This window comes from Trachurus japonicus, chromosome 16, assembly GCF_045865225.1.
Source record: "Trachurus japonicus isolate A0001 chromosome 16, Traja_1.0".
NCBI classification, from domain to species: Eukaryota; Metazoa; Chordata; class Actinopteri; order Carangiformes; family Carangidae; genus Trachurus; species Trachurus japonicus.
The window spans coordinates 24557893-24575039 of record NC_140922.1 but is presented as its reverse complement, the minus strand read 5'-3'; the positions used below and the strand labels follow the sequence as shown (position 1 = coordinate 24575039).

The 17147-nt window shown below is 43.4% G+C and overlaps 1 protein-coding gene across 5 annotated transcripts in view; it reads right to left on the bottom strand.

Moving 5' to 3' along the window:
- Positions 1-17147, bottom strand: part of LOC146972468 (nuclear factor of activated T-cells, cytoplasmic 1-like) — a 60029-nt gene that overhangs the window by 22973 nt on the left and 19909 nt on the right. For all 5 annotated transcript variants that reach the window (XM_085802705.1, XM_085802703.1, XM_085802702.1 and 2 more), the window contains exons 6-8: positions 16442-16582; positions 6667-6722; positions 4535-4667 (exon numbers count right to left, since the gene is read on the bottom strand). In XM_085802705.1, coding sequence (XP_085658831.1) covers positions 4535-4667; positions 6667-6722; positions 16442-16582 — 330 coding nt within the window. The remainder of the gene's footprint in view (positions 1-4534; positions 4668-6666; positions 6723-16441; positions 16583-17147) is intronic.

Here is a 17147-nt window from a genome sequence, read left to right as displayed (position 1 = left end):
TATGGCCCACAGACAGATGATGGTCTGCACATGGTTTTCTCTCCATCTCTGGCAGTTCCCCCTCTGTCTGCTCATATTAAACTGATCAGGCCTGATCTGTGTATTTTATAGAGCACTCGTTTCCTCTGAAGGGAATGACATAGATGTCATGGACGTAGATATGTGTGTCTGTGCCTGTCTCTGTGTATTTGATTGCAAAGGGCAAGCAAACAGGGCTTATATGAATTTGTAAATTATCTTCAGGAGGAAACTCTTTCAACTCGTAGCCATTGGGCAAGTGGTTTCCTGTGATACAAAAGGTTCTCATTCTCATTTCTCATGCTCATTGGCTGAGATATGACACTGTAAGGCCACTGCAGGAAACAAAACAGGGCTCGTCTTGTTGCAGAAATGCTGAAGTCATCTTGTCCTGACTGCATGAATCTGCGCTGACATTTAACATGGAGCAGGTGGTAGTTCATTAACTCAAAGGTACCTGGTGCACCATGTCCCACTGTGTGTGCAATCTGGTCACCCAGCGTAATGTAGGTCTTAGTGTATCATAGGTGAGTCTGACAAAGCCCAAAGCTCTAGACATGACAGAAACAGCTCAGTCTTTGTCCGTTTTTTTTCCTTTTTTTTTTGGGAAAAACATGACTGTGCAAATATTTACAAAAAAAAAAAAAAGACAATGTGTGGTTCATTAACTTTTCCTGTATGTGTCACACAACATGTCTCTGACTCCACTCCCCAACTCCAACCACAAACCAGTGCAGCGAGGGGGGAGTCAGCACCCGTTTGCGTTAAGAATAGAACTTGATATTACAGAGGAATCTCCAAACGGCCTGTAAAAATAAAGGGGTTCCGAGAAGTTCTTCGCTCGAGCTTTCGGTCACTGCCAGCACTTTTTTGGCGTTTGTTGTTTAATGTGGTTGGTGAAAACTGTTTCTTATTTGAAGAGCAACACGTCACGTCTCTACTCACGCAAGAATGATTGGAAGGGAGCTCGGAAAAGCGAGGCTCACTCCGCCAGCCAGACAAGGACACTTGTACTGTATGTACATCTCAGCATCACAGACGAGCACTTAGGCTGGAACCACAAATGCTGCTGATGGTATATCTCAACAGCAAATCTCCTCTTGATCCATTGGCTGAAGACAGCTTCAGTTCATATTCAATAACTCTTGAGCAGCAAAAAAATGGCTCAACTTATGTACAGTTAATGCATTTTTTAAGTCCCATATTGTATAACGTGAGATTTCCATGTTTTTTTGATTATGGAGCAGGTCTAGGTTCTATGATGATACTATGAAAGTATCAATGCCTCAGTCTTTAGCAACCGTGCCCTGAAACGAGACATCAGGACCTCTGTAACTTTGTGATGTCACTTCAAAGCGGGCATCACTCTCGGCCATGACAAGGCCAGCCCACCTGGACCATCATCCAGCCATACAGAATTTGGTTTTCTCTTAGTATTTTACTTGAGCTCTGCTCTATTTTTATTCAGGCACTTGAAAAACAACTATCCCATCAGAAGAGAGGATCTCATCCCGTTGTTACCGGAGCACCAGAGAGAGGCCTTGGAGAGATGTAGAAATATTTCTATATATATTTGGCTCTTAAAGCCACAAATAAGTCTTGTTATGATGATGAAATTATAAAAATGCTATGACACTCAAGAATTGCAAAATATGGCATCTTTAGAATTAGAAATTTCATATTTCTGGAAAAAACAGGTCAAGTTCCTGTGATCACTCATGCACAAGCAGATTACTCTGTTCTTACAGACACTTGACCTATGTGCTCGCTGACATACAGTACTGCACTGTGCAAGGTCAAATTTCCAAATCCACTTTAAACTTCACGATGCATTATTAAGGCAATGTTTCAACAGGTCTGCAGCGCCCCTCCACTCATATCACTCAAGCTTATCTCTGTCTGTCAGCTCGTAGGAGTGAGACGCTCTGTTTCCTTTACAGACTACATCAGATAATAATATGTTATAATTCTGAAGGCGAGGCCTGGCTGAGAGAAGATAAAGATCTCTATAGAAATGACATGTCTGGTTTAAACTTAGCAAAACTTACATCCTGGAATTTTTCAGTTCCTCAAATGCGGGCATCGGCGCTCACGCTTAGGTGTCAACTGCATTTGCATTAGCGTCAAAAAATAAAAGGTGGTCACATGACCTGAATGGAAAATAAAGGTGGTTTTCACTAGCATCTGTCTCCCAGTGAGTGTTTGCTTCATCCTTCCGGTGTTTCAAACAACTCAGGCTATTTTAAGGGTTTGAGTTTGCCTTTTTATAGACGAACAGACACTAGAGTGTGAAAGAAATGTTCTCTCTAAACAACGTCAGTGACCGCAACTGTGCTTGAAGTGGGACAGCGGGCCGGAAGTCTTTTCATACGAGTGAGCATGAAAAAAAAAAACAGTGTTGACAACAGTGTGCATGTGTGTGTATGTGACTGTGTGGGTGTCTTCCTCACTGGCCCACCCTGAGTACCTGGCCACAATGCTGGTTGTTTCTCTCGGTGTTGACACATACTCTGAAACCCTCAAAGGCAAACAGCTTCACTAGCATTTCCTCCTCTTCTTTGTTGCTCTATTGAAACCATGAAAATATTACAGTCATCTGCTGAGCTTCTGTTTACACTGATTATGACCAAAGAACCAGTGTTCTTTGTGAATGTCTGAGTCATTAGTCACAATGTCAGTTAAAATTAAGAGGAAGAACTAGTTTTTTAAAAAGACATTACTACTATTTATATTTCTTAATTTAATTATAATTACAACCTCAGCTCAAATTGTACAACTTAACATTGGGGCTCCTGGAGTTGGTTTTGTTGCTATGCGATACTGCACCCAGAGCAGCTGTGCCTCAGCTCTTAATGTAACACTAGATCCTTATTGTTTAATAGAAAGATGTGTTGTATATTTACAGTAAGTGTGTCCCTTCAAAAGCATGATAAATCTCAAAATAGAACTCAATATCCTGTGATTCATGGTCTCTTTGCCTTTAACACTTGTGAGTTAATTACGCTCCTGTGACAAGATGCTGGCCCTGCTTGTGTGGTCCGTGCTGTACTTGTGGTTTACTTGGCAGTAAAGAAGAGAAACACAACAAGTCATCTTTTAATTAGAGCAGTGTTTATGCTCAGGGAAAGTGATGCAGTGTACGCTGATAAGCCACATCGCTACATATCATTCTCTTTCTCTGTTGCAGTGCTGCATATGAAATTGATATAATGCAAAAGGCCACAGTTAGCCTTCCCCACGTCGGTCCAGTAACCCACAATGCACTCGTTCATCATACAATCAGGCATCTCCAAATAGGGCCCTGCACTACTTTCTCTCAGTGCTTCATCCAGTATCCCCCTTATCATTTATCTCCCATGGCCATAAATACATCTGCTGATAATTTAAATGTCACATCTTGTTAACGGCTGTGGAGTTAAAACACAACGCGTGCTATCCCAGCAGCATTAGACCCATTAGACGCTGATCAATGAAAACAAGATACTATTGTTTTGATCTAATGGATTTCGCCGGTTATCACAAAGGAGAGGCGAATTGTGCAAAACGCAAGGTTGGTTGGAGGCTCTGAACCAGTTGGGACAATGTGGGTGGAGAAACATCACAAAAACAAAAAAAAACAAAAGCGTCCTTTAATTGTTCAGGAAGCAGAGAAGTTGTTTAGATCCTGGAGGGAGGCACCGGGCTCTCCGCCTGCTTGAGTGAAGCTCAGCGGCGTAAAAATGAGAAGCATTGTGTTTGCTCAGCCAAACCTTCCTTTGGATACATAAGATAAAATAACAGTCTGTGAGTGGGATGCTTGAAACTGATATCACAGCTGATATTTCACCTGCGCCTGCCATGAAGAGTCAATAGTGCACAATGTGATATTGGGGCTGAACTCTTCTCCAAACGCTCACCAATACATTCTTCAGATTCCAATGTGAAAGCCATCTATAAACACTGAGGCCAGGGACACATGATAAACACACACAGAGGTATTCCTGGGTTTTCAGGTTGCTACATGAATGACAGGCCGAAGCACAGCTGAGTAGATATAGGTGTGTGTGCGTATGAGTAAGTACTTGTGTGTTCATAGGTGTGTTGGTGAACCGGGAGGGGGAGGAGGGGGGGCCGTTGTGTGAGGCGGGGTGTGAAAGTTAGGTCGTCGGGGGATTGACTTCTCTACATTAACAGCGCTCGGAGGCTCTGTCACTCAGCAGGTACACCTCATCGCTTGGGAACGCTGGTCTCGCTAAAGAATAAACACACCTCACATCTTCTGCTCTCGCTCATGGGCCGCAGCCAAGTGGTGCCAGGGTGTAATGTGAAAAAAAAAAAAAACACATGGCCACAAATTTTCACATGGCATGTTGACGGCTGCGGTAAACTATAGTGAATAGATGTCAAGACCTGGAGAAATACTCTACATGATGAATGTGAAGTGTGCTGCTTCTGAAAAGCAAAAAACGTGTCCTTAAATGTGACTGCTAATAAGAAAAAAAAAGGAAAAGAAGTGGGGAATATTTATGATGATTACCGTTTGGAGGCAGGTAGGTGAAGCGCTGGCACTGGCTCCTCTTCCGCTTGCCATTGCAGACGTAGTAGTTGACGTGCACCGGGCTGGATATCCTCTGGTTTCTGTATGGTGGGATCTCCACAACAAGAGTATTCTAAAAATACAAATAATACAATAAGGGATTTCACCTTTTATGAGATGACACAGCTGCTGATGCTATCATAAAACTCACTGTCACAACATACATGTGTAATATGATCTCTGTCAACATATTAATCAACTGCTGTTTATTTTGCAGCTGAGCCGGTGTTTAGGGCGCTGAACTGGGATCTGCTCTAAATGAGGCTGTCTGAACTGTTTAGCTGCAGCAGAGCATGATGTTTGTCCAGTGCTTGTGTTTGTCTCTGAGGGAAACCCCAGGGCTTTAGCTTTGTCCTGTACAGCACGAGAGGAGCGAGGTAGTCGGCTTATTTGTTTGCACAGCCATCCCTCTCCCCCCCTGTGGAGCGAGCTCACCTGTCCCCCCCCCCCGCCTTCCTCCCCTAAGGCCAGACTTCGGCAAGTCTGGACGGATGTGAACTTTCGACTACTTTCTTTCTGACAAGGGAACACGGGGAGAATTTGTCTAGAGTGTTAGTGTCTAATTCCTGGGATGGCTGTCACTCTCGTGGGGGATCTCTAAAGGCCAGAATGGGGCACTGGGACAGGAAGCAGCTTTTTGTCGGTCATCACTGTGCATGGAGGAGGGCGAGGAGGTCGGGCTGGGGCAGGGGCAGTGGAGGGGGAGGGAGGGAGGGGTTGGAGCTGCATTCTCAGCCCCAGTCTGCCCGCCAGATGATGACAAAGAAAACATGCAGGTGGCTGATTGAGTGCGTTAAGTGTGTGCAATGCATGCACATGGCTTTCCCTCTCTCCAGCCTAGCCAATGAAAGTTAGCACGCTCTGGACGGCAATAAAAACACAGCCAGGAAGGCAGCCTGGAGCGTTTAAAAGTAGTCTGGTGGCAACAGACATAAGAAGAAGGCCAGAGCTCTCTCGCTTGTCTGTCCTCATTTGTTTGTTGGGTCTACAAATAAACACACTGTAGTATTTGTCTTTTCATCGACCTCGCCTCCCCACACCACCGCCCCTGGCCAAGCCTTGCGCGCCTGCTAATTTTCCAGCATCTGGGACCCCAGCCATAGCACATCAGCCAGCCCTACAGGCCAATTAGACATCAGAGTCCATATTTACCCTCCTGATGCAACCAAGTCATTTACCTGAGTGAAATAACAGCAACAACAAGGAGAAAAACACCCTCAAGTTGCAGCATTTAGAAGTGCATGGTTTATTTTAGACCCTTTGCAATTTTAAATTGCCTCAGTTAGTTTGCAAGAAGGAAAAAAAAGGGGGAGATAGGGGAAGATGACACGCCACTGATGAAAGGAATCAGCGTTTCAAAACATACTGTCATCATGCACAAGCAAACAGGTTCTTGCAGATCCTGTACTTTTGCTCTCCGCACTGAAAACAGATCTAACAAACCTTGGTGAAATCTTAATTAACTCCAGAGCACAGGCAGCTTTCTGGGACGTGTACAACAACATTTGCTTCACTCCCTCTCTTGACTATTTCCTCTAACTCTGTTGTATATTAACACAATCTAAATGTGTGACTGAACGTCAGTGAAATGAGCGCCCGGGTCTATTTTTTTTCATTACGGCTCTCATGAAAAGCAGCAGGTAAAAAAGCAGGGGTGTGATTCGCTCCTGGCTGCATGATCCCAGCACAGACGAGGTGTTTAAGTCCAATTCGCCACACCACAACACTTGTGCTGTGAACTAAACGTCTAGCTATGCCGGTAGGGCTGTGGTGTGAGTGTGTGTGTGTAAACGTGTGTGCTCATTTATGCCCCCAGTTTATAATCTGTGTTAAATGCAAAAACAATATGACAGCTTGTGTTTACTTTCGCGAGGCTGCTGAGATTTTGTGAAAATTCCACTCAGGATTGCGTAGGCTAATCATCATTGTCTGTGTTGTGACTTGTAATGTGTTAGCAAAGGTTACATCATTACAGGGGCCAGATGAGGAGGAGACAGAGACAGGAACGGAGAAAGCGTCGAGGGAGGGCGGGGACGGAGACGGCAGGAGCATCTCCAATGAGGTGAACTTACAGATTTGACGGAATCCTTGTCGACTTTGGCTTCTGTCTCCCACAGATGATGCCCATCTATTGACAAAAGGATAAAACGCAGGATTTAGTACAAGTCATTATAAACTGCATCATTAATAAAGATGGAGACTGGCTATGATCTGCAGATGGTGCTCGTGTTGGTAAACAAGGGAGGACGAGTGCTTGAGGGCGGGTTATCGTCTGGATCAATGCGGTGCTGAAACGATGAGTGATTACACTGGGAACGCACTGGCTGTGTTGTGCGTGCATGGTGTCATGTGGCTGCATCTCTGTTGTGTTGCTCTTGTCATCAGCTCTCTCTCTCTACATAATAGTTTGCAGGCTTTGTTAGAATTTAAAAAAATGTAATAGATTTCTTATGTTTTCATGTTCAGATTGAGGCGATGATACTGAAAGGTGACAGTTTTTTGTAATGTTGCTGGTATGATGACATCAACCAGTCGTTCATGTGTCTCTTTGTGCTGGGAGACGAGATGCCCAGACTCAAGATCACGCAATAGGGTATAAAGATTTGTCTGGTGACCTTCAGCTGGACCTCTACGACAGTTCTGCGCTATTTTTATCCTTTCATTAAATCTTTTTTTTTTTTTTCGCTTCTCCTCCCTTATGTCTATTCTTAACTCTGCTCTGAGAAATTAAAAAAAGAAAAGAAAGAAGCAGCAGCAGCTTTTGTTTGTTCTCTCTTTCTTCTCATCTCCATCTTGTTGTGGTGAGGAGGTTTCCCTCGCTGCCATTGCAATAAAAGCCCTGTGAGCTACTGCAGCTGTTGGGAGCCTGCAGAAGCTCAGCTCACATTCTTTGGGTTTTCTCAGTGATTTCATGCCACACCTTAGCGAGGCTCTGCGCTCTGCTAGGGCAATCAGCACCAACCAAAGTGCCATTTTTTTTTTTTTTTCCTTTTTTCAGTACCGATGACTCATTTGGGCTGTCAGAAATAGAAGTGACACAGAACAGCCTTTGTGTCAGTGGCACACCATGTGAGGTAATAGCATGGGCACTGTGGCACTGCTACTACTGCCACTGTGCCTTTATGGATACAGCAATATGGTCACTTCTGAAATGCTGCACTTTGCTTCTGGGACAGGAACCCATCAGATAAGATAATCAGAGTCAGTTTTCCAAACAGTCCAGCAGCTCTGGAAGATGTAAAACCCTTGTTTTTTTCCAAAGCATTATGTTTTTCACATCATGCAGGGAGCGAAAGAATAAAAGGATCCCAGTCAGGGTTGGCCTATTATTGGTGAGCTGTGGTCGTGGGGGCGGGTGGTCAGCTTTATTATTCAGAGAGTGAACATCAGTAGATATCTCGTTCCAAAATGGCCACATTAAAACTCATGGAAAGAGGAAAACAGACGGTGAACGGATCAGATAAGGGCTTCTCTATTTGAACTGAAGGAAATATGAGTTGCATATGGAGAAATGTGCCTCTCTGCGATGATGCGAGATGATGTGGAGGGGAACAGAGCGGCGTGCCTATAGAACCGCCACGGGGCACAGGAATGATACCATGCATGTGGCAGGTGATTGAGATGCACAAAAGAATGAGGCCCACGTAACACTGTGGAGCGGCTGGAAGAGTATGGAAGGGCAATTAGAGCGAGCACAGATGGGGAGAAGGTCAGAGAGAGGGAGAGAGACAGAGACAGACAGAGATGAGCGTTCCTCATGTTACGTCTAGGGAACCAAGAGGGAATCTCACCCGCCTCCGCTCTGGGAGACACTCCAAGAGGGGAAACCTTAGACTACGACGTCAACCCCAACCTCCTCTAGTAAACAACTTTTTTTTTTTCAAACTTTCTCTGCCTCTTTCTCTCCCCCTCTCACCTTTTAAACCTCTAAACCTTTTTTGTTCCAGTGAAACTTTTCAATGCTTGCTCAGTCAAGACTTTGTAAAATCTAAAAGTGAGACTGAGTTGGGATGGGGCCACATGTGGCATACCTTTGCAAGTTGAAGTGCGCTGTACGACTGATAACCACAGAACTTTCCATTCACTCCTTCTTCCCTGCAACATCTGCAAAATGCTTCTGTTCCCGACAACACCTCCTCCTTCACACAGCCTCCACCCACGCATAATGCTCACACACACACACACACACACACACACACACACACTCACACTCACACTCACATGCACACAAATGCAGACACATGCACACGTGAACCGCAGTATCCTCTACCTTTGTTCTGGCCGTCAACTTGAATGATAAGATGGGGAAGCACAAAACAATAGGTGGGACCGGAGCTGCATCTGGAGAAGTCTTGGCGTAATCTGGTCACCATTAAAACAAAGAAATGAAAGGATGTATGGGAGCACATACATATAGACGGGTACTGTGGGAACACACACACAAACACACTTATTTTTAGGCTTTGTGCACAAAAGGTGAGCCAACGGTCTGTCTATTGCTTTATGTGACTCACTTGTGCAAATGAGATCCACAAAGGCTAACACCAATCCAGACAGCCAGGGCAACACACTCTTTCATCAGTTAATTAGACTGCATGTAGGGTGAGGTCTCTTGGAGTCAGGTCTTGACAACACACAATGTTGTGTACAACACAGCAACACTGTTGCTCGTACAAGCAAGTCCTCTAAGTTTTCATATTTGCGATGTCTGCGTGTTTGATTAATGATGAAGATGAGTTACTCTCCACTACATCAACTTTCCTTAATAAAGCCATGAAACAGATATCGGAGTGGTAACACCTCTGTCCCCACAGTGACCTCTGAGGCTTTGGCTTTTCCTCTTTTCACACCGACAGCCAGAAAAGTTGTGTTGTGCACAACAACTTCCCTGGCTCAAAGAGAGTTCACTTTAATATTTTCGAGAATGGAAAGTATGATTCACACGTTTAATTGCAGAGGTTGTCTTGTGAAACAACCCAGAAGTATTTTGCAGCTATGTCTCTTTTCCAGAGATGATTTTAAGGAGCTTTTTTTTTTTCCCTTTCCTGTTTACATGTTAAGCTCACTTTCCGTTTTAGTGGAATAGCCACTGCTACGTGGACTGAAAACGTTTGCAGTAATTTCACTCAAATTTTCACAGTATTTAGCTTGTTGTCCAATGAGGAGCAAAGCCAAAAAGGCCAAAGGGGTTCCCCCCCATGACTGATCCCAGAGGTACAGCTGCCTTCCCCTCTGAAGCACCTGGCTTCTGCCAATCTGAGGACGGCTGAAACTGGAGAAATGTGGGTCTGCATCGCATCAAGAGGCTTCGGTATAAATTATAGCCCGACAGTAGATTTGTGATGGGTTTATAGCCAGGAAGTGAGTTATTATTGGTGTATAACAGGGAAACTGTGAGCCCACTTGACCTGTGGGTGCAGCAGGAAGAGGTTGGTGGGCCAGTGGAGTCCGATTTCATCCTTTTATCAAGACTCCAGCTGTGTGGCATTGAGTCCGAAAATTATCTGCAGACTGATAGTGATGGCTGGAGGATCTTTCAAACACTCTCACATTTGTATAATATTTTGCAGTGCAAGAGGACACACAAGGAAAACATCAAGCTGCTTTTGTTCAATGGTGTTTTGCACAGTCTCAACTACAGTGAGACAGTTTTTGGCTCTTAAACAAACCCTCAAACTAAAAGTAAAGTATTATTGTAGGTTGCTGTTTGGGGCAAGTAATAGGACACTAAGTAACATATCAAGCTATCACTATTCTTATCAAATGGTGAGACCATTCCCTTAGACCTGCCACAGAGACAACAATTGTCTGTCCCTGATTTGCATCACATCTCTGTCTATAACATGTTTAGACAAGTCAGAAGAAAGGGTGGAGGCCAAAAGGCAATCTAGACGTGTTTTTGTTATGATATGGTTATGATTCAACCAATTTCCTTAGAAAAACGTATGCAAAGCAAACATGGCATTACACCTAGCCTTCTTTGCGTTGCAATATTACAGTAAAAAATACACAGAGGGTGGGAGGTGAACTTTCAGTTCTCTTTCACACAAGCTTCACAACATGACACAACCATTTAGGGTGAACTCTTCCTCCCCACTGACATGGGACATGTACATAATACAGGCTCAGCTCCTAGGAACCCAGTATAGCAGTAGCTTTGTTTCATAGATGTTGAATGAGAATGAGAGTTTAAGCCCACTACTGTTGGAGGGTCCTCCCTCCTGGCACTAAAATCATCCATTATCAATATCCCAGTTATCCAGGATACTGTAAATCATGCTCATCTAATCTCTAACCTGAAGCAGGGGTGGAGACTGACTTCACACAGCCACAATGATAAAACTATGAGCCAAGAGTATTCACTTTATTCCAGTCCAAAGCCAAAGGGCAGTCTAGACATACCGCTAGAGGTACAATACCCCGACCAGGTTCTCTGGTGTTTAGACTTGCCCAAGGTAAAAGCGTTCAACCGAGTGTAAACAGTCTTTGAATGAACACTCACACTACAGATGACAGTCCGTAAGGCCTGGGCCGCTCAAATTATTAAGGAATGAGAATCCAAATATGTCAGGAGTTTCCACATGACAGGCTTAGGGGTATTATTGTGGACTGTATGCTGTCCTAATGTTACACAGAATATACTGTTGCTCAGAGTTCTCTTAGTCTTGGCTGTGAGCTGGACCAGCCTGAAGCAGAGGTGGAGAAGACCAGACTTTCCCTGCTGCAGCCCAGGCTGTGTGGTGCTGCCGAGCTCCAGGCAACGCTCCAATCCACCAGATGTAAAAACTATCCAGCTCACCAGGGAATTCCCTTACCTCTCTCCTCTGAGTCAGAGTGTAGGCTTTCCCCAGCTCTCTCCCTTTCTGTTTGTCTGTCTGTTTGTCTGTCTGTCTGTCTCACTCTCCTATTTTCCCTGCCTCTAACACTCATTCCATCCATGGAAAGCAGGGCAAGCCAGAACACACACACTGCAATAGGTGCGTCAGGTATGTCTTCCTACTGCTGTGCCAAAAGAGTGATTTCGACGTAGCGAAACACTGATGAAACCTAAAAACATATAAGCATAATAAAAAATAACAGAAAAAACTGAACTGAGCACAACAATGCACAAGCAGATGGAACGTTTCAAGAAGATGCCCACATTGTGGCTTTTGTCAGACATATAACTCTCCACTGCTGTGAAGAAAAGGAGTGTTATGGCTTATTAAAAATACATGTCAACAATAATCACTCTTAAAAAGAATGTTTACATTGCAGCAGAAACAAAAATGTGGACTTGAGGTTTTTTAGTCTATCATTATCTGGCTACAGTCTGATTAACTTGCTCGGCCTGCTTAGTGTGGTCTGCGATGAACTAAAGCACAGAGAGAAGCAGTTATATCATTTCATGCCCTGGTGAAATGAATCAAGTTTATCGATGAAAGTCACATCAGTCTATAAAATCTTTTTCTGGGACCTGAAGAAACTAACCCTTATGTTTTCATTCACTAAACAAGAGTGCACGTCAGGTCAGGATCTGATCATATTTATGCTCCGACATCTCAGTACACAAGGTCACAAGACGGATTTCTAAGGAAGCTCTGTTCTCTTCTGCCTCTCCTCTTCCTTTCCTCTTCCACTCCTCTTCCACTCCCTCTTCTCTCCATCTAGCCTCTGAGGGTCTTGTCTTTTCCGATTCGCACCTCTACAGGGAATCCCTCGCGGATGAGTCACTGAAAACACTTCCTACTGCACAACGCAAACAGGCCTGGAGGCTAACAGCAATAGTGGGGACGTACACACACACACACACACACACACACACACACACACACACAAGCACACACATACAGACAGCAACAAACATACACATGCACATGAAGTGGATGCAGAGAGTTTGCATCAGTTATCCTGTGGGTGATGAAGTGGAGCAGTGGGGATGGATGTGGCTTTTGAAAAGTAGAAGTAATTATTTTTCAAGGCGCATTAAGGTCTCCCGCAGTGGCAACAACTATGAGCTCTGCTCATTTGATACTGGGGACATCTCAGGGGGGCAGATAGACAATCAAAACAACATAAAAAGAAAGAGAGTAAGATTAACATGGCAGCAAAAGACCGACAGAGGGAAACTACGATTTAACAGTTCACCAAAGAATACATGTAGACTTTTATAACAAGCTACAACTTCCTCACTAAGATATAAAACTATCTGCCATCTGCACTGGTGCAAACAATCTGTGAATAATGTCACTATTATCAGCTAGCTGCCGATGAGCAAATAAGGACTTAAACCCTACATTGTAAAATGGTAGATCTTTTTTAATTATGGAGCAGATTTTGGTTGTATGTTAATACTGTGAAAACTTTGATGCCTCAGTCCACAGAGAAATGGACACAGCCTGTATTCAGAAACTGAGCCTTAAAGCTGTTTGGCTTTCTGTAACGTTGTGACATCACAACAAAGCCCAGCCCACCTGGATCCATCATCCAACCCTGCAGGATCTGCTTTCTCTTTAGTGGTTACCCGAAATCTAATGTGTTTCATTTGATTACACAGAAAGAGTTAGACAAACAAATCAAATCAAATTCATATTATCTTACTGTTCAACATCTTCTCACATGAAACTAAATTGAGACAGTTTTTGGCGATTAAAACCACAAAAATATCTTGTTGTGGATATTTAAATAAAATAACACACAGGAGTTAAATTAGTCAAATATGGGATCTAAAATCACTTTTTCACTCACTTTTAGATCTAGCCAACTAATTGTCCCTTTCAATTTATGCAGCTTTACAAAAACCTGTCAACACCTGCATTTCCAAATTTGTCCCTGGCAGCTTTTTTCACTAATCTCCATTTAAGTTCACTTAATGTTTATCTTAAATCATTTTCTCACCAGTGGCCCTGGTCCTTAAAACCATAAATGTTTGTGCTAACATGGAGCCCCAATAATTTGTAAAAGGGAGAGTGGGTGTTTTTGGGTGTCTCTGTTGTCATCGCTTAACCAGAAACTGTTAATGGGCGAGTCTCACAAAACGTGATGTCATAAATTATTCACTCAATGAATTGGTGTCTGCTCTCATTATTTTCAAGCAGGCTATTCACCAGCAGGCCGTGGTTTTTGTTTGTGCTAAAAGCAGCCACATCCTTGAGTGTGTGAAAGCAAATGGAAACAATTGAAAATGCATGTATTATGATTTATGGCTATCTCATTTGTGCTAATAGGCCTTTGTGCTGTGTGTGATCTTGCTCTGACTCAACTTGGATGCTTTTAACTGTATATAATTATTCACACAAGTTGGATTGGGACGCTCAAAAACCGTCTGTTGCTCCTTAGGATCGTGGAATTTTCTGGAAGGTGTTTATTGGAGTCAATTTTGGAAAGTGAGCAGCCATCGTGACCTTTGATGGCAGCAACAGTAATGGCTGTCACCACTGTGGCAAAAGGAGTGATTGGTGTCGTGCCGTACAAAGAGCTTTGGGCTGTACGTGTGCATGTGTGTGTCCCTGCTGTGTGTGTAAGCACATGTCTGCAAGTGGTAATTATTGCAGTGTGATGCTCTGTGTTTCATGGGTGTATTTAGTCATGAACTTTTCCAGAGGAAAATAAAACCAAAGTTATAGAATAAATCTGTAATATAATTATAATTTTATTGGGGTCTTTTTTTCCTCATCCTAGTCTGGGCCTTCTAAATCAACAATCAGAGAAATGTTAAGTCTGAGAACCTTCATGAAACAGCAGGATCCTCTGATTAAATTGCCAAAAGACAATATTTTGCAGTATATTTGGGACATAAGTACTTTTCCACACTCATACTTGCTCATAGATAGTTGCCATTAAAGAGTGATGTATGTGTTCCTGTGTGTGCATGTGAGCATGGAGAGTATAGGTCTATGTGTAATGGGCTTTTTGACTTTGGAGACCCTGGAAGTGGTGGGTCATTAAAGTTTACATAAAGGCAGACTAAGTAGCAGACAGACAACCTCTCCTTCAATCTCCCTCCCTCCCTCCCTCCCTCCCTCCCTCCCTCTCTCCTTCTTGACACCACAGAGACGGAAAACAAACCACTGAAATGTCCATGGCAGCCACGAGTGTGGGGATCCCGCTAGTGCAGAGCTCCACATGCCCTAATGTCTTTAACGGGTATCGAGGATAGAGGTAAGAAGAGTGGAGTGTGATGAGGGAGTGAAAGGAGAGAGAAGGAGGAAATGAGGTACCAAAGTAGACAGAGAGGAAGAGAGAAATAGGTAGGAGGTAAAAAGAGGGAAATACAACTGAGAAGGGGTCAGAAGTCTCAAATAGCAGGAGGTGGAGAGGTAAAAGGTGTAGGGATGAATGGGCTTTCCTCTCCAGGGGAATCCCCCTCCATGACTAAGTGAAGCCAGGAGGAGGGAGACCCCATATTACCAAGTTCACCCCCCTCTACTCATCCCATGTCTGACTCTCCCTTAACCCCTGAGGTGTTTAAGTGTAGTCCATTCTAATACAGTGCAGAGTGTAGTGTAGACACTACTCTTTACTCTGTACTACTAGTAGGAAGGCTAGTTTTTGGGACATTTTGGGGGAAACTGATCATTATTAAAGCCAGTTTTTTTTTTGTTTTTTTTTTCCAAAACCCAACTTTCAAGGCGAAGTAGTGATGAGAGGTCGAAGCATTTCCTATTGATTCAGGCTATGACTCCAGTAGATCTCTAACCAGCTGTTGCCCTCCAGCTGAGAGGACGGTCACCCAAATCACATGATGGCCCACAGGGGACAGTTGGTGCATAAATAGTTGACAAGTAAACAACTGAAATGTGATCTGGGAGAAGTGGAAAGTGAATCCCATTTTCTGTGGCAGCGTACATACTATGACAATCTAGTTTATATGTAATATAATATGTTCTGCCTTTCTTTATTTTAAATGTATTTTTGTGTTATTTAAAAAATACACAAGCAGGATTTGACTTGTGTGAGTTTCTTGTAAGCCCATGTGAGATTGACCTAGTTGTTTGCATGGCAATAATAAGAACTAGATTCACTCTCACATGCAGAGGAGGCTGCCTCCGGTTAATAGGCCTATATGTTTTTTTCCCCCCATCAACCCAATTAATTCCATTAGAGAAAAAGTGCAGATGATGTGAAGCACCGATACTGTAAGTGTTTTGTGCATTATGTGATTTTCGTGACAACAACCAATACCACAAAATATTTGACTCACCAGTTATCAGAGTTAACAATCATCGAACACTGTGATTCCGCAGAATTCAGAGGTATCACTGTGCTCAACCTTTTAGTGGGTGCAATTAAGGAAATGATCATTCATGCAAACTTGATCAGTGTTTTTTTTTTTTTTTTTTTTACCATTGCTTACTCCCACACAGGGAGGAAATGCATGGCTGAAAAATGTGGCTAAAGAAAGGACTAACCTCCCAACCTTGAGTCAGTGAAAGACAGCAAGGATGAGTATCCAGCAGAATGAGTGGAAGAGGGAGCTGGAGAAAGTGAGCGAGAGAGTTAAATGTCAAAACCAAAGGGAGTCAGGGAGGGAAAGACAGCAAGAGAGAGAGAGAGAGAGAGAGAGAGAGAGAGAGAAAGTGAGAGAAAGAGACGTTGCACATAGCCTGGTTGTGATTCATCCCTTAACTTGTGGCGAGCACCAGTGAACAGGCAATGGAAATTTCAGCAAATGTAAATACGCTTTGGTTAAAAATATAGTGGCTTAATGCACACCACATGTGGCTCTCTGGCAGGGCCTGCTCTATTTTGACGGGAGGAGAAGCTGAGGAAATGCGACAGAGGCAGAAGAGGGAGAGAGACTTTTGAAAGAGATATTAAGAGGGGAAATTGAGACACAGTAAACACGGTCTGTCGACTGCAGCTTACCTTGTGCCTTCTCCACGAACACCACCTTTGAGTCAGGCAGGAAGTTAAGACCACTCAGGAGCATCATTTTGCCTCCCGTGGCTGGGTAACTTTCCACACTCTGCTTCTCCACCAAGGGAAGCTCCTGTGCAGAGCGCTGGGCTATTGAAAAAAAACACACAGACACACACGTTTCAATACAATGTGTGAGCCCACATGAACTCACTGTTGATCTACATCCACCCCAAGAACCAGAGGCCCAGCTCACAGCCAGTAAAACAGCAGTGCTTGGTTAGTTAAACAGGCTTATCAACTTTATTATGATGATTTCATGACCCCTCGCTATGAGGTTTTCAGCCAACAACTGCTTTTTGAATTACATTGCAGACAACTGATCAGAGTAAGATTTTCCATGGTCTGTTGCCTATAGTCACAATTTATCATCTAGAAGACTGCAAACCAACCACCTGTCCCTGCTTTTTTATAAATGTGGCTAGCTTGTTATTTATTCTCACATATTTGTCTAATTCATCTGTTATCCTATTGCATAATATTACAGTAGGGGCTCAGTAAAACACACACACAAAAAAAGAAATCTTACTAAAAAACCAATTCGGATTAACATCCACTTTGGACTATAAACTATCACGCCAGCTCCATCTTACCATGTAAGTTTAATTGGCTTCCTTAGGTGCAAATAACATCACACGTATGCACACAAATGAAT